At 41.1% G+C, this 17264-nt stretch overlaps 1 protein-coding gene across 1 annotated transcript in view; it reads right to left on the bottom strand.

The window, feature by feature from the left end:
* Nucleotides 1–11187: 11187 nt before the first annotated feature.
* Nucleotides 11188–17264, bottom strand: part of ADAMTS6 (ADAM metallopeptidase with thrombospondin type 1 motif 6) — a 295715-nt gene continuing 289638 nt past the window's right edge. Inside the window, exon 24 of the mRNA XM_042940219.1 lies at nucleotides 11188–14279. Within this exon, the coding sequence (XP_042796153.1) occupies nucleotides 14170–14279 (110 nt within the window). The 3' untranslated portion in view covers nucleotides 11188–14169. The remainder of the gene's footprint in view (nucleotides 14280–17264) is intronic.

Genomic DNA, 17264 nt, shown 5'->3' on the forward strand with positions numbered 1-17264 from the left:
AGTGCTTTAGAAGATGGCAAGACCTTCTGGAATTTCTTCCTTCTTTTTTTAATATATATTTATTTTTGAAAGAGAGAGAGAGAGACAGAGTATGGGCAGAGGAGGGGCAGAAAGAGAGGGAGACACAGATTCTGAAGCAGGCTCCAGGCTCTTAGCCATCAGCACAGAGCCTGACGTGGAGCTCGAACTCACAAGCCATGAGATCATGAACTGAGCCAAAGTTGGACACTTAACTAACTGAGCCACCCAGGCGCCCCTGGAGTTTTCTTTTTGAAATTGCGGTCCAAGATACATAAAATTTACAGCTTAACCATTTTTATGTACACAGTTCAGTAGCATAAGCACATCCATTGTCTTACAAGCATCACCATCATTCATCTCCAGAACATTTCGTTCTCTCCAATAGAAACTCTGTGCCCATTAAAACTAATTTTTTACTACTCTTCCCTCTAGCTCCTAGCAACCATCCTCCTACTTTCTGTCTCTATGAATTTGACTACTCTAGGTACCTCATGTAAGTGGAATCACACAGTATTTGCTTTCTTGTGACTGGCTTAATTTCACTTAGCATAATGTCCTCAAGTTTCATCCATGTGGTAGCATATGTCAGAATTCCCCTCCTTTTTGCTTTCTAAGTTTATTTATTTTGAGAGAGAGAGAGAGAGAGAGCATGTGTGCACATGAGCAGGGGAGGGGCAGAGAGAGAGGGAGAGAGAGAGAAAGAGAGAGAGAGAGAGAGAGAGAGAGAGAGAGAGGGAATCCCAAACGCTGACAGTGTGGGGCTCAATCTCATGAACTGTGAAATCATGACCCAAGCTGAAATCAAGAGTTGGACACTTAACCAACTGAGCCCCCCAGGCATCCCCAGGATTCCCTTCCTTTTTAAGGCTGAATAGTATTCTACTGTATGATAACCACATTTTTTTAATGTTTATTTATTTTTGAGAGAGTGCGCAAGCGTGGGAGGAGCAGAGACAGAAGGGGGCAGAGGATCTGAAGCAGGCTCTATGCTGACAGCAGATAGCCTGACTCTACAAACCATGAGATCATGACCTGAGCTGAAGTCGGACCCTTAACCAACTGAGCCACCCAGGCGCTCCCACATTCTGTTTATTTATCTGTCCACCGTACTTAGGTTGCTCCCACATTTTGACTACTGTGAATAATGCTTCTATGAACAAAAGTATAAGAAATATCTCTTGGAGTTTTTATTTCCAATTATTTTGAACATACACCCAAACATAGAATTCCTGGAACATATGGTTAACCCTACATTTACTTGCTGAGGAGCATGCATACTGTTTTTCAGAGACTGTGGCCTTCCTATCCCTACAGTTGTGGTAGGTAGGGACTTCTGCTCTTGAATTTCCCTGTTTTTGCCTGAGCCACCTTATTTAGCCCCTGACTCTGCTTCTTTTCCATGATGGAGAGTACTAATGCGAATTTCAGGATTTTGTTGGATTTTGTTGACTCACCTTCTTTTCTACCTACCATTTATGATGGGTGGGGGAGACATTAGAAGCTGTATCTAACTGTGGGCTGCACCAGACTTTTCCTCAGGGACCATTTTTCAATACTGGCAGCAGAAAATTATTCTGCCTCTCTAATTTGTTTGCTGCTGGCTTACTATTATTATTATTGTCATTATTTGTTTGTTTCATTTTGTTAGGTGGGAGGAAGAGAGCTTCCACCTTATTGCTTCACTCTGTCATCTTATCCTGGAAATCTGTTTCTTCAGTTTTTGCTTAAAATTGTAATTTATCTTCTATACAATTTCAGAGGTGGTACGTGTCATGAAAGAGACTGCAACTTCAGGCTAAAACATTGTTTTAAAATTATTTGTGGGTTATCACATTTTTCATGGCTTGTCAACAGAGTAAAAAGTTCATTTTAATTACACTAACCCCTCTCACCAGGAGCTGTTACAATTTCCTTTATATGGCAACGCGGGTTCTGTGGGTTTGAATACCTTTGCTTTCATGAATAATTCAAGAAGGCAGTTAATAAAGATGAGTAATTGTCCATATGCAATTGGGGGTAAAATGATGGGAGATTATTCACGCTTTTCCCAACAGAGCTATGATATCATTTGGCCAGGCTTCTTCAGGCTCCCTTGCAATGCAAGAGGACTTTGATGGTTATTTACACAGATTTTTGCTCTAAACTTGGATGAGACTAAATAAAGCATTTCTTAGACTGTAGATATATGCTCATCAGGCCTCATCAAGGAAAGCTTTAAGTGATTAGCTCCCAAATATTGGGCTTCAAACTCATGGTAGCCCCAGGTGAGGCTTTCAGAGACCTGATATAGTCCCTTAGACCTACAAACAGCTGATCCCTGCCTCTTGCAGCAGAGGCAGCTTCCAGTAGAGAGGCAAAAATACTGCAGGCCGTTTCGGTCTTACAGGTACTAGGTATGGAGTGTGGCTCAGTTCTGGCCACTGCGTCCTAACGGCAAATTTGCTGGGGGTCTGTGAACACTCTTCCTCCCTGAAACTGACACACCAGCAGAAGTAGCCTCTCATCTTCGCTAGCTGCTGGCTCTTCTATGTGTGCCTTACTTGTCACTGTCCGACAGATGCAGGGAGCCATGGACACCTAGAGACAGGGAGAGGGGGAAGGTGGGAGTGGAGCCCTTGGGTCTTTCAGGACCTTGTAGAACAGTAGGCTTCACTCTGGAACTATCCTGCCTTTAGTGCTTAAATCACTTGTTTAGTTGTGTGTATTTGCAGCAGAAAGTCTTATTTGAAAATATGTTAAATGCAAAAATAAGGACAATGTAGTGACTTCTACTAAAGTGAAATGTATTTAGTTTTTTGGAGTTAAAATGTACTTTCTTTTACAAAGGTGCCTTTTATGGTAATAGTAACCGATAGATTTTTTTATTTTATTTTTTTTAATATCCTTACTTGGCAAAGTAAAAAGTTAGCAACTCTACATCAGAATCCAAAGTAGTTTTGAAATTTTACTGGTCCATGAAATCTGAAAGTCTGGGAACCACCGCTCTGACTTGAGAAAAACTCATTCTTGGATTGGGACTCAGAATTGGTTTTTAGCCCAGTTGCTTTCCTTTCTGGCCACTCTTTACATGCAGGACTTGTGAGTCCAACTCTTGCCCTTCACTCCGTGTCCTGCTTAGAAAGAAGAGAAAGGAAAGGGAAGAACAGTTCCCTAAGCTTTAGCTTTTTTGACTATGATATCAGTACACTGTTGCTCTCTCTTCACTCTCCATACACACCTCAACGCCCCCTTCCCGTATACGCCGACACATGCACACACACAGACGCACACACACACTTACTATGGGGATGAACTCTTCTTACCATGTACCTATCCATCACCTATATTCACCAGTTGTTAACACTGGCTCTATTTGTTTTAGTGTTCTCTTTCTACACTATCCCATTAAAAAAAAAATCAGTTTTCAGAAAGCAATTTGTTAACATCACAACACTTCCCTACGAAAATAACTTTTAATTATGTATTTTAATCCACATTTGAGCCTGGCTATACTTACTAACGGTTACGGCTGGAAATTTTGCAATGGAGTTGGAGACTGAAGGAGAAGTTTGAGAGATGTGTCATTAACCAGGGTAGCTTTTGACATGCTGATAGTAAAGAAAAATATGGCTGACGTCATTTGCAGCAACCAGGCAGTTACACCATGGAACACTGTCTTATGTGACTAAAGCTCAGAGCAGCCATGGGCAGAAGGGCCAGAGGAAATTTGTTTTCTCCATGAGTTACTTGTTTTTATAACACTCTTCTGGGACCAACAAGCAGAGACCTGGATGTTCCTCTTCCCAAATGTGATTTGCAGCAGAGAAACAGTACAGGCAGTGGTGGTGTAAGAGTTGTTTTCTCATAAATCCTGGTCTTCTGCAGGCCTGCAAGGCTCAACCTGCCAGAAGAGGCATCTCTCAACTTCTCCCAGCCCCAGTTTCCTCCTCTAGAAAATCAATAATGATGACAAGATCAGGGACAGAATGCACCTATAATAATACTGCCTGGAGTAGAGCCCATAATAGGTGCACATTAAGTGGTATGTACAATTATGATTACTTTCCCCAAATTTGGTGACAGTACTGAGCAAATTCAGTTTTACAATGAAAATATAAATATCTTGTTAACAGTAGCTAGCTGTTTTTTTTTAAGAGTCTTTACCTTTTAGAGATACATTCCAAAGTATATATTTTTTAAAGTTTATCAATTTTTGACACAAAGAGAGACAGAGCACAAGCGGAGGAGGGGCAGAGAGAGAGGGAGACACAGAGACTAAAGCAGGCTCCAGGCTTTGAGCTGTCAGCACAGAGCCCAATGTGGGGCTCAAACTCAGGGACTGCAAGATCATGACCTGAGCCAGAGTTGGACACTCAACCAACTGAGCCACCCAGGCCCCCCAACATTCCAAAGTATTTAAAGGTGAAATGATATGATGTCTGCTTCTGTTCAGATATGGCACAGTAGAGGAGAAGGGCAGATGGAAACAAGACTGTTCATGTTGATAATTGTGGAGGCTGGGTGATGGAGGAATCGTTAAACTGGTCTCTCTACTTTTGCATAGGTGTGACATTTTCCAAAGTAAATAAAAACAAAAACAGACAAACATAAGTTGGTGATTTCTTGCCTAAGTGAAGGACATTAAATTGCATATTTTCAACACTATAAGAAACACCTCTCATTTCTCAGCAGCCCTTGCTCTTGTAGAGGACATTGCATTAAATAAACACATAACAGGGGTGCCTGGGTGGCTCAGACAGTTAAGCATCCAACTTAGGATCAGGTCATGATCTCACGGCATGAGTTTGAGCCCCGCATGGGCTCTGTGCTGACAGCATAGAGCCCGCTTCGGATTCTCTGTTCCCCCACCCCCTGCTCCTCTCCTGCTCTCAATCTCTCTCTCTCTTAAAAATAAATAATACATTTAAAAATAAATATACATAATAACTCACTCTCTTCTTCATTAGAACTCCCTGAAGGGGCCCCGTCTATCTGTCTTATCAGGGCTTTTCTCTTAGTTAATTATCAGCAACTGAATTATTATGAAGTTGATAAAAAAGACCAATCTGGTTAAACTATTGGTGGGGGGGATATAAACAAGTTTAAAGTGAAGTTTTCTTGATTCATAGTGACAATGGGCTCCAACCGTGTCCCTGACCATGGCTGTCACAGTTAATTTTGAGAAACAAGAATTCCTTGCCACCCAAGGAGACTCTTTTAAAGTTGTTTAGAGAGAGATGGTGTGAATTTAAAATGATTTGGTTGGGGGAGGGGTAGCATAAGGGATGTAAAAAGTGTGGATTGTGAGGCATGTTCCAGCAAAAATGTTGGGGAAAAAAAACATTGATTTTGAGCTTGATATATGAGTATCCGTTTTATAACAAACCCAGGGTGAAAATTCATACTTCAAAGTTTGATAAATAGGGAGTAACTATCCTCTTCAAGAGACGTACTCTCAGAATTCCTTAAGAGTCTCTGTTTACATATCTGTTTATGTATCATTAACAACTTCCTTGAAAACTCTAGGAGGAAGACAGGCCAAGGCGGAAGACACTGGAAACTGGATTGTTAGCCCAACACAGCCAGTTAAAGACCAGGCTCATCTCGGAATTATGTGAGCAAATGGAAAATGATTCAAGCTACATAAGTGGAACAGAAGCAGAACTGTGTAAGTAGGGGCCCATCTGTATGGTCGCTGACTCCGTGGTAAAGAAATGGAGCTCCAAGTCCCGCACACTCAGCCACAGCTTCATTAATGTTGCTGACAGACCCTGGTTAATTAGCCCTCTGGAAGATCAGGTTTAGTTTTTTCTTCAGAGACTCCAGGAAGGAGAATCCTCTAAGGACAGCCGTGTGCTAACTTCCAGGCTCTGAGAAGTGGCTTGGCTTCCTGAATTGAAGGGTTACTCAACCCTGGGAGGTCAGAGATCTTTCTTCTCCTTAATAGATAACATGCCATTTAGGTGGTCCAATCTTTCAGCCAATTTTAGAATTTGCAGTAGTAAAACATTTAGTGAAATGTTATATTAATTTTAAGTGGGATTGTAAAACAATGCCCACAGTTTTTAGACAAAACACTAGCACTTTTCTATGCAAATGAGTGAAATCTGTTAAAGTAGTCACTCAAAGCATATTTGGAGTTCCTCTTGTGGTATCACCTGGGGTCAGTTTGTAAAACACATAAGATATTTGTAGCCAAAATGAGTATATGCAGATTACTCACCAGATTTGGTTTTGGGCTTTTGCAAAATTCAAATCCATTCTACCCTGGGAGATAGTCCAAACAAAAAATTTAAAAACTGTCTTGAATGATGATTTTACTCTTACAATGAGTACAGAGTGATCTCCAGTGATTACTTTGAAGGGTACAACACTCCTCTGGAGTGTTAAGTTCTAATGTATTGATTTAAAAAGCCAGTGGGGCCTGTCTGGCTTAGTCAGAAGAGCTTGTAACTCCAGATCTGGGGATCGTGAGTTCCAGCCCCACGTTGGGTATAGAGATTACTTAAAAATGAGTAAATAAACTTAAAAAAAAAAAAAAAAGCCAGACATAAGAGACGGTTGGTACATGTACTTTCTCTAGTTGACATCAAATGTGGCATGAAATAAAACAGTGTGTCTCCTTCTGTTTCCCTGCAGCAAAAGTTTGCCACATTGGTGGGAAGTTGGACCCTAAGTGTAGTAGGTAATAACATCTTCCTAGCTTACATTCAGAAAATCTTCAAAACTAAATGTGGCTATAGGTTAATAACTTGTTTCAAAATTTCAGTATATACTTTTTAATCTCAAAATAAAATATTTAATTTCTCAATTTTGCTTTTTTCTGTATGAAAGTTTAAAATTATGAATCAGGGTGCCTAGGTGGCTCAGTTGGTTGAGTGTCTGACTTCAGCTCAGGTCATGATCTTGCGGTTTCTGAGTTCGAGCCCTGCAATGGGCTCTAGACTGTCAGTGCAGAGCCCACTTCAGATCCTCTGTCCTCCTCTCTCTGCCTTTCCCCACTGGTTCTCTCTCTCTCTTTCTCTCTAAATAAACTTAAAAAAAATAAAATAAGGGGCGCCTGGATAGCTCAGTCGCTTAAGCATCCGACTTCAGCTCAGGTCATGATCTCACTATTCGTGAGTTCGAGCCCTGCGTCAGGCTCTGTGCTGACAGCTCAGAGCCTGGAGCCTGCTTCAGATTCTATGTCTCCCTCTCTCCCTTCCCCTCCCCAACTCTCTCTCTCTCTCTCTCTCTCTCTCTCAAAAATAAATAAACATTAAACAAATTTTTAAAAATAAAATACAATTATAAATCAAATTATTTCTTATTGCAGTTAGTTTGGCTGAGAACATCTTTTGTTTTGCTGCCCACTTTAATTCAAACTCCTATTTTAGCCACTTCTGTGTGTGTTTTTCCAGTGTGTCAAAGAATATTCTTGTATGTATTCATTATCTAGATACCTAGGATGATTTCCCAGAGACTATTTTTTTGAAGTTGAGATGTCTTCCTCCTTTATCTTTTTAAAAAAATTTTTAAAGATTTCATTTGTAAGTACCCTCTACACCCAACATGGGGCTTGAACCTACAACCCTGAGATCAAGAGTCTCATGCTCCAGTGACTGAGCTAGCTAGGTGCCCCTCCTTTGTCTTTATATTCATAAATACATAGCACCAGTGATTTTTATATTTACAATAATGTACCCCCTAAAACAGAAACTAAATGTCTATTCATTTACATCAGATTAATTTGAATCATTAAAAATAAAATACCAAAATTGATGATAGGGAAGAGAACAGTATGTTTATTAGTTGCCTTTAGACCACAAAAAAATTTCCTAGGGTATTTAAGCTTTAGTTGTCCTTGGGGAGAAGTTGGGGCAGAGGGGCAGAGGCACAGGAGGTCCATCTTGCCAGGCTGAGTCAGGCCAATGCAGCTGCTGGCCTGGGCACAAGCGTGGGCGGCCACCTGTGGCTCCCAGCACAGCTGTTTGGTAAAGGGCCAGCCAAAGCCCGGTCGGTGGGGTGGAGGCAGGTGGCCAGTTGGGCGGCCAATACATTCTGGCATGGGCTGAAAGAACACCTGGTTCCACTCTGTGGACCCACCACAGAAGGTCAAAGAATGTGCCTGCTGGCAGCAACCTGATGGTCCAGCTCTGGCTGAAACAGAGAAACCCACCTTTCTTGAAACTTACCCGAAGCCAACACGGGAATCATTCTGCTCTAGTTGTGTTGAAATAGGTCAGTGAGGCCATCTGGCATGTCTGGAAATGGTGTGGGGGGCTGTCAGACAGGAACAGGCTCTGTGATTCAAAACAGGACATTTCAGGGGAGGTGAGAGCTTTCTCTTGTGTTTGGCTGCTAACTGCCATTGCAGACACCATCCATCCTTGAATATCTCTGACCTTCATTTTCCTCCTCTCCCCATGAACTCTAACTACATGCTTAGAAACCACTCTGGGTCCCCACATATAATTTTGTCACCAGACATAGGAATTTTCATAGTGAACACCACCACCGACAGAGACAAGAGCCCAAAGTTCACCCTTCCCTGACCCCTGAAATCCCTCCCAAGGCCTCAGGCCCACTGTTTCCCAGGAAGAAGGACCCCATTTCCTCTGGTCTGGGGAGTCATTTTCTCTCTGGTAGAGGAGCATCCTTCCAAATTTCCCAGTCCTTGATGCAGACCAGGCAGCTCCCTTTCATGTGCCAAAGAGGTGACACTCCCCTCACTGGTTCTGTGACCCCCTAGCAACTTATTCAACCTCTCTGAGCCCAGAAAGGCTTGTAAATAGGGATTGGCAGTATAGTCCTCATAGTTTTGTTGTAACTCATTCAATGAGAAAACATACATTTAGTGCCTAGCATAGAACCTGCATACAACAGGTACCTAGCAAATAATGGTTGTATAAATAAGTGACCTTGGTTTGTGCCACTCTCTAGACACAGAGTGGACTGGCTTTGGTCTAGACCTTCCTGCTGACACATTTGCTTGGGATTTTAGGGGCCTCATCTCTATTACTGCCCTGTGGGCTCATAAGGTAGCCTGCTATTCACAAATGCCCTTGCTGGGGGAAAAAAGCAGACCCTTCCAAGAATTACATTGGCCTTGAGCTAGTAGAAGCTACTACTGTTGAGGCATTGACCTGAAGGCAGTCTGACTTTTGGGAGGCCTGCAGCTGGTGGGATAACTTGCCCCCTTTTATGTGAAACCCAAATTTAGGTATCCAAGTCAAGGTCCAAGAAGAGATCTCTGGATTGAATTTCACAAACCTTAAGGTTTGGAGCAATAAAATCTGACTGGTCAGGCATGATGTTCCATACCCTGAGGTGACTAAGAATATTCAGGCTCCCTAATTCTTGGGGTTGGGACATCAGGTGCTATTTGGCCCTTGTGTAACTACACAGCATTGTTCTAGCAAAGATAGATATTGCCCTGGAAATTATCTTTCATCATCTATGCAGCTCAAGGTTTTCAGTGGGGTTTGGGGAGCCATCAACCAAGAGACAATACAAGCTTAACCTTGGTTCTCTGACAGAGTGGAGCCAGCCCTCAAACTGCCATTCGACTTTGGGCCTCAGATACCATCTGTGGATGAAATGAGGGACAAGGAATGCTAGAAATAACCCTCTGAGAAAAAAGATGGGAGAAAAGACTGTTTTCCTTTTAAGTTACAGCTTGAGGTTTTCAAGGCTGAGGCACAAACCATTTTGAACAGCTGTTCTTTTCGGAAACATATGTTAGTTTATTCCACACATTCTGATGATACGAATGAGAAAGAATTCCAAATGCAGCTTATCTGTCACTTTTTTATTCAGTGACTGATCTTTTCTCTTTTTGCAACCAGTTATTTAGAATTTTCTAGTCCTCCTGGGCTGTAACTTTTTTTTTCTTGCTGAATTACATTTTCCCTTGTCTTTTCAAAGTAATGAATTTTGTCCTAGCCACACAAATTCACATTTTTGTTACAAAGATCAATATCCGACTTTTCTTCCTAATTCACTTGAAAAATGTCAAAAAATGCTCCTTTTGGAGCATAAAAGCTGAAAGTCGATCCTGGTGCTCTTTAGAGACTGGTAGAATCTCCATGGAGAGCAGATTGTCCTTCAAGTCAGTGCCCTAAGTAGGATAGTACCCTTTAGATATTTCAGTGGGAGAAAACAATTAACTAGAAGCTTAAAAACAACTGTAGATGAGAAGACAGACTAGCATCTGTGGAATCTAAGCTAAGGCAAACCTCATTTTTTGGTATTCCCCCCTCCCCAGCCCCTAGCAAACTACTCTTTGCAAGTGCGGTGGGAAGTTAAAACAGTTGGTTCCAGAGTCTTCTCATTAACTGAGGATTCATAATACTCCAACCACTTCTGGCTCCTAGAATGACCTTGGAGAAATACACCCCAAGACTATCTAATCGCGGCACCTGATTTCTTCAGGTGAGGTGGAATGTGTGCGCGGGTGGGTATAGAAGGAAGGAAGTGGATTGAAGAACAATCTGCTTAGGTATTCCACATCTTTTTATATAATTGATGAGGCTGTCATTATGAACATACACAAATAGCTAAGCATGCAGAAGGGCCACCTTTATGTTAGCTGCTGAGTTTCAAAAACTGCTGAGTTACCTTTGCATATGATAATATACCCCAGCTCAGCGATGGCTGAACCATTAGTTCAGCCTAAGAGGAAATGTCTGAAGGTGGAAAAGTATGCCCTTCATGATTCTATGCTCCCTGCTGAATCTGAATAGAAAAATCCTTCAAATATGAATACTTTTGTTCAGCACCTTTTCCACAATGAAATATCTTGCATCCTCTTCTATGTGAAAGCATTTACATGGAAAGCAAAAGAAGGTGGGGGCAAAAGAGTCATGGGTCAATCTGGACTTCTTTTCTAGTGCTAGAACAGCTGACTAGTGGCATCTGGGGACAGAGCTCCACCAGGAATATCTAAAGCCCTTGTATTTAATATTACTGAAATACAAATATATGCAATTTCTGAAGAGTGTAATAAGGATGCGTACAACAGATTATCTCTATCCCAGATGCTATCTGGAGAATTTGGATAATGTTGTGTGGTATTCCAAAGGAAAGATCCTCCTACTGAAAGTTTCACACCAGCTTTTCAGGGAATAGACAACCTTCATCTGAATCATTCTTACAAGCTGAATTTTTATTTTCACTAAATTATCTATGTTAAAAAAAAATCTGTGCCTGGTGTGGAATTTCACTCCATCAAGTGTTACAATGACTTTTTCATTTTCGTTACAAGCAGGAGAATGAATGTAGGACAAGTGTTAGGAAACATGGCAATAAATTAGAATATAATTTACAAAAGCAAAAAAAAAGTAACAGTGTACCACATTAATACTGAGTATAAAATAATAAGCAACAACTAATCACAATAATACAAAGGTAATTTCATTCTGTATTATTAAGGATACCTATGTGACATTCACTCCAATAAAATTCCTAATAAAATGGACGGTTTGGGGAGTTATATGTATCTCAAGGGCTTTAATCAGTTGGGTAGATTTTACCTTTCCTTTTTGGCAGGATATTGTGCTGATGGCAGATACGGTTCTCAGCCATAGGGCACCAGTTTCCTTGGGTCTCTCTAAGTAGTCCGTATAGCATGCTACTTTCAGAGGGCCTGCCATGGTGGCTTAGCCTCCACTGACAATCCTATTGCTATTATTTAGGAAGAGAGCATCATGTAGCCACGTGGTTGACTACAGAGTAGCAGCGGTAATGTGATGTGTTGTAGAATATGATTTGTTCCCCCACTCAGGGGAAACCTTCTGTGCTTGGTTCCTTCTAGCAGAGTAATCCGATGCTGCGATGCTGCTCCTGGAAGCTCTCTACTCCTGGCCTCGGGACTGGTGCACACTCCTGAGGGAATACTAGCTGCCCCTTCATCTAGGGCCAGTCAAGGTGGCCCAAGGCAACAGTCCTCATGATGTTAGTTTCCAGGTGAGGTGAAGAATAGACTCAAGTTAGTCAATTAAGAAATCTTTTTGGAATAAAACCATGAGCTGATATTTATATTTGGGGAAAGACAGGTCCTGATGGCAAACCTATGCCTAGAATGCCACAGAAACCACCCATCCTTTCTTTATTCCACCAGGGCACATTAGCACCAATTTAACCACTCTTTACGAGGGACCAAGTGAATTCAGCGCTGGGGGCACGCTGCTCATGGGCCACCTCCCCCCTCACTGAATAGATAGCACTCTGGCTGGTCTTCTAAGAGCAGTAGAGAGAGCGGCCCTGGCAATTTTTGGGTATCGTCGGTAGCTTTCTCTGGAAAGCTCAGGGACATGAGCTGTGGTGTCGAGACAGAAAGCAGATGAGAAAATATTGATGACCATGACTGAGTGTGCAGAACAACAGCCCATGCTGACTGTCCATAGCAAACCTGAAGGTTAGGTTGGTTTTTGAAGTCTGTGAGTCTCTTTTCCTTTCTGAAAAAACCTAATCATCTACATTAGGTCATGGTGTAGGTGAAACACCAGACATGTAGTATGAGAGCACAGTGATGGATTGAAGTCGAACATACTCTTTAACTGCAAGTAGCATCTTTACAAAGTAGCCATTTGGTTGGAGTTTGAGGTGTTCGTGTAGCATGATGTACACATTATGTAGGACGCAAAGCACATTCATCAAGAACCTGCTGCAAGCTACAAGTGTTCAAGTACAAAATATATATAAGTACCCTCTTCTTTTTTGCTTTCTTTTAATCTCACTGTTGAATCTTTTGATGAGCATGACATGAAACTTGTGGATAGGGAAACTGTGAGCTAGTCAATTTAATTTAGGATTCTGGATTTGATTCTAGAATTTGACTTGCCCAAGAAACTTGGTTTCACATTTAATTGCCATTCAGAGTATCCATAAAAAATACAAAATTGTTGGTTGAGTGACTATTAAAATTATGCTTTATGATCTCTAGGCTTCATGAGTTTTTCTTCTTTGGTTGTTATCCCTTGCCTACTTTAAAAACTCACAGAAATAGCACATTTATGTGCAAGCACACTCATCTACCCACACACTCAAAAGCGCCCGCTCACACACACACACTTGCTCTCATATAAATAAATGCCCTTCTGCCATATCAAAGAAGGGACATCTGGAACCCATCACAATTGTCAGCGAAAGGGTCTGCCTGGTTGTTGCCGAGCCAGTCTATCTTTTGCACGGCATCATTTCAGTAAGCTCAACATGCATGCAAAAATCCAACGGGGCAGAAGCTGTCCTGTGGCCGGTGAGGTTGTAAACACAACTGAGCTGGGGTGACTCACATAAGGACTCAGGCATCCTGTGTGATGGCAGCAAAGGGCCCGGTTCTTCAGTCTCTACCATACCCCAGGTCTGGCTTCTGCATGAAACTGAAATGTTTTTCTCTTAAAGTTTTAATGGAAATCTCAGCTTCACTTGCACAATGGCAAGTTGGCCCCAGTCTCTTAGCACAGAATTTATAGACTTGCACGGCCGCAGTAACTGATGCGCTGCCTTAAACTGAGTCCTTCCTTGTTGTTTGGTTTAATATAGTTTATATATGGCTCACAGCAGTGTTCAGAACAGGGGGATTAGTCCTAAGGAAATTAAGTGGAATGAAGAAAAATAATACAAACTTTCATTACTTTTGATTTATAATTGCTCCTTAAATTACAGTTAAAAGCCCATTTTAGAATTTAAATTGTGGTGCTGTTGTATTGAGATAAAGTATAGTAAATATTTTTAAGCTATGACTTAAGATTTCTGAATCTTCTTTACTTCCATAGTTGACCAAGTCATAACAGCTACATTTTAAACGGTTTTAAATACAAATGGATTCAGTGTCATTGCTAAGTCCATAATAAAAATTATCTTAATGGTCCAAGGAGGTAAACAGGCTATTGGATTTACTCGAAAGAACACAAACGCTCCACAGTAAGCAAGTCTCCCTGTGTTGTTTGGATCTCTCCGATCTGGCATTCCCTCCTAATACCGTGTCCAGCACTTTGGATCAATAAATCCCACTTCACAGAAGTTAAAATAATATTGAAATCCTGTCAGCTAGGGCTGACCAGTGGTTACGTTTTCCACAGGGTAATGCATTTGCAAGGACATCAATCCTCTTCCTCTGGGTGGCTCTCTTTGATGGACGCATTTCCACGATGAAATGACAAGGCTCCCTCTCTGGCTCTCCACGGGTCAGTGTCCTTGGCAGGTCTTACAACACATCTGTCTGAAGTATGCTCGACTACAGAACTTGAACTTGAGCACCAGCGGGCAATACGCCACTTTGTTCACATCTTTGCACTCTAGCAAATGGGGGCAGAAAATGGAAAACAATTAGAGGCGCAGAAACAAGTGCAGAAACAGGCCAGTGAGGCTCCACGTTCATATCCAGCAAGGACCCCCTTGCACCAATCCACCTTGGCTTCCACGTCCATGTGGTTTTTGTTTTTGTTTTTGAGCATACCCTGTATGGTACAGCCTACCAGAAACATTCTTTTGATATATTTTAACATAATTTAAAAAAAAAAAATGGTTGCAAGGCTTTTCTCCCAGACTTTTACAAGTATGGTGCATGCCCACTGTGTCTTGAAAGAATTACCATTTGTTGGGATAAGTGATCACTTTAGACAGCTTGGAAACATGAGTCATTTTTCTTACAGCGCTTTTATTGCTTCTTTCTCAAGGGTTATTTTATTCAGCAGTGCAAGGTTATCCAAAATCAAACATGAGTTGCATTGTTTGATACCAAAGTACACATGTCTCCAGAGAATCTGCATCTGTGAGGCGTAGGGATGGGCCTGGGTGAATGAAAAGGATTGCTGACAGTGGCCTAGATTCAGCAACTACACTAGACAAAGAGGAAAACTTGGAGGGGTTGGCCTCAAATGGCAGCAGTCTGTGGGTTATGGAAACATGTAGAAATGTCTTTTTTTAATTTGGAAGTGAGACATGGCCTTCTTTTTTCCTATGTGTATTTTCTCCTCAGTGCTAGAACTGCCACAGTTGAGGTCTGCAGTTCTTGCAGCCAGAAGGTGAATAAATGATTCTTTCTCCATCTCCCCTTGAGACTGGTTGCAGAAGATGGGGCAAAGGGGCCAGTGTAGAGAAGGGGACACCGGCCTTTGATCCTCAGCACCCCTCTCACCCCCACATAACCCCACTGCTGCTAATAATGATATTCTTCTGTAGTCCTCTGGTCACTTTTATCTGGGGATTTTAAAATACTTTGTAAACCTAGTAATTAAATTTCCATATGCCTCCCAGAATCAAAGTTCCACCCTCACTTTTCCAGGTGGTTATACTGAAGCATCCTGGGTAAATTACTGAAGGTGATTAGAATCAGGCAGAACAGTGGGTGAAATTCAGTGTAACAGGACAGTTGTGTTGTTGCTTGCTTGCTTGCTGGTTTATTTTCATGTTTTTTCCTGGCTTCAGAAATCCACTGAACTTGTAAGAAATCATATACATGGTACATAAGCCATAAGATAAACCTGAGAAGTGACGTGCGAAGGAATGGGGAAGCTTTCAGTTCTTACTACTGAAAAGTTAGGTAACAATGTTATCAACCTCACGTTCCAGGCTCTTTCAGGGAAAGACTTAAATTTTATTGTATTGTATTGTATTGTATTGTATTGTATTGTATTGTATTGTATTTATAATTCTGGTGGTTTATTGATGATACATGTAGGTGTTTAATTTAATCATTATCAAGTTATAATTTTATCATTACACACAACTGATTGTTTTCAAAGTATCATGTATAGAAGACCCCTTAATCAAGGGGTAGAAGTGATATAGCTTCACCTCAAATCTATAATTGTACATACATGAATTAACCTTACATTGTTGGAATCTTCCTGGGGGTGCCTAGTTCTACTAAACACTATTCTTGATAATGTAAGTATTGCTTTATATTAAAGACTTAAATTTTAAACTGGAGTCCTCAATCATCTGCAAACCTAAGCTCTGCACCATCAAACTCCCTTACTCATGATTTGACTAGCAAAGAGTAAGAGTCAGAATTTTGAGTAGAACATTTCCACAGTAGGATTCTCAATACATTTAAGTTTTGGCTGAAAGAAGGGAAGAGAGACAAGAAAAAATTCTTTAAACTCTGCACTAAAAAAAAAGAAGTCAGATGATTTTTGATGAATCAAGAATGAATTTGAGATGAAAAGATCTCCACATATTTTAATTTGGAGGTCACTTTGTATTTTTTTTTCTTTTTCTCTCTGTCATAACCAGTAAAAAGCAATCAAAACAGGTTTAGACTAAGAATAATTGTGTAAAAAGAAAAAAAAGGTGTTATCCATGTTACCAAGAGCGAGATTTTTGTCAAGGGTCAAGGTAACGCAATTATTAAAATGATGAGAAGGGTGCCTGAGTGGTTCAATAGGTTCAGTGTCTGGCTCTTGATTTTGGTTCAGGTCATAATCTCATGATTCATGGGTTCCAGCCCTGCACTGGGCTCTGCACTGAGCATGAAGCCTGCTTGGGATTCTCTCTCTCTCTCTCTCTCTCTCTCTCTCTCTCCTCTCTCTGCCCCTTCCCCGTTCATGCATGCTCACTCTCTCTCTTTCTCTTAAAATAAATAGATTTAAAATAAAATAAAATAAAATAAAATAAAATAAAATAAAATAAAATAAAATAAAATAAAATAAAGAGAAAAGCTAATACAGTACCACTCATCTTTAATCTAAATCGTCTTCATGAAGCATCGGGCCAGCAGAGACCACCCCCCTCAACAATCTGCAGCAGCGCTTGGTGGGACAGCTTCAAGTACAAAGTAAATGTTAGCTTTGGTCTTCTTTGCCAAAATATAAAGATGATTTGGTTGACAGACAGATAGAGGAGGACTGGTTGCTTTAATAGTACAAGAAAATAAGATTGGGGCTAGACTGTCCCGGTTTAATCCTAGTTTTGTCATTTACTGGCTTTACGACTCTGAACAAATAGTTCAGCTTCTCTGTGCTGGAGCTGCCCCATCTCTAAACAGGGACGATGAGAGTTCTCCCTTCCACGTGTAACATGTACATCCTGTGATGCCACTCAGAGCAGTGCACAGGTTATCAGCACTTGATAAGTGTAAGATAGTGACTTAACTATTTTTGTTACCACTGTTACTACCTCTTACCACCTGATGACAGTAAGTTGCCCTCTGACTTTCTCAATGAGGATGCAATATTTTGATTACTAGTGAGAAGGTGCTGTCCTATTGACATAAGTCAGTATTTTCTGGGGTGCAATTTTATTGGGAGACTCATCACTCAATTTTTGGAAGAGTTGCT

Source organism: Panthera leo, chromosome A1 (assembly GCF_018350215.1).
Source record: "Panthera leo isolate Ple1 chromosome A1, P.leo_Ple1_pat1.1, whole genome shotgun sequence".
Taxonomy (NCBI): domain Eukaryota; kingdom Metazoa; phylum Chordata; class Mammalia; order Carnivora; family Felidae; genus Panthera; species Panthera leo.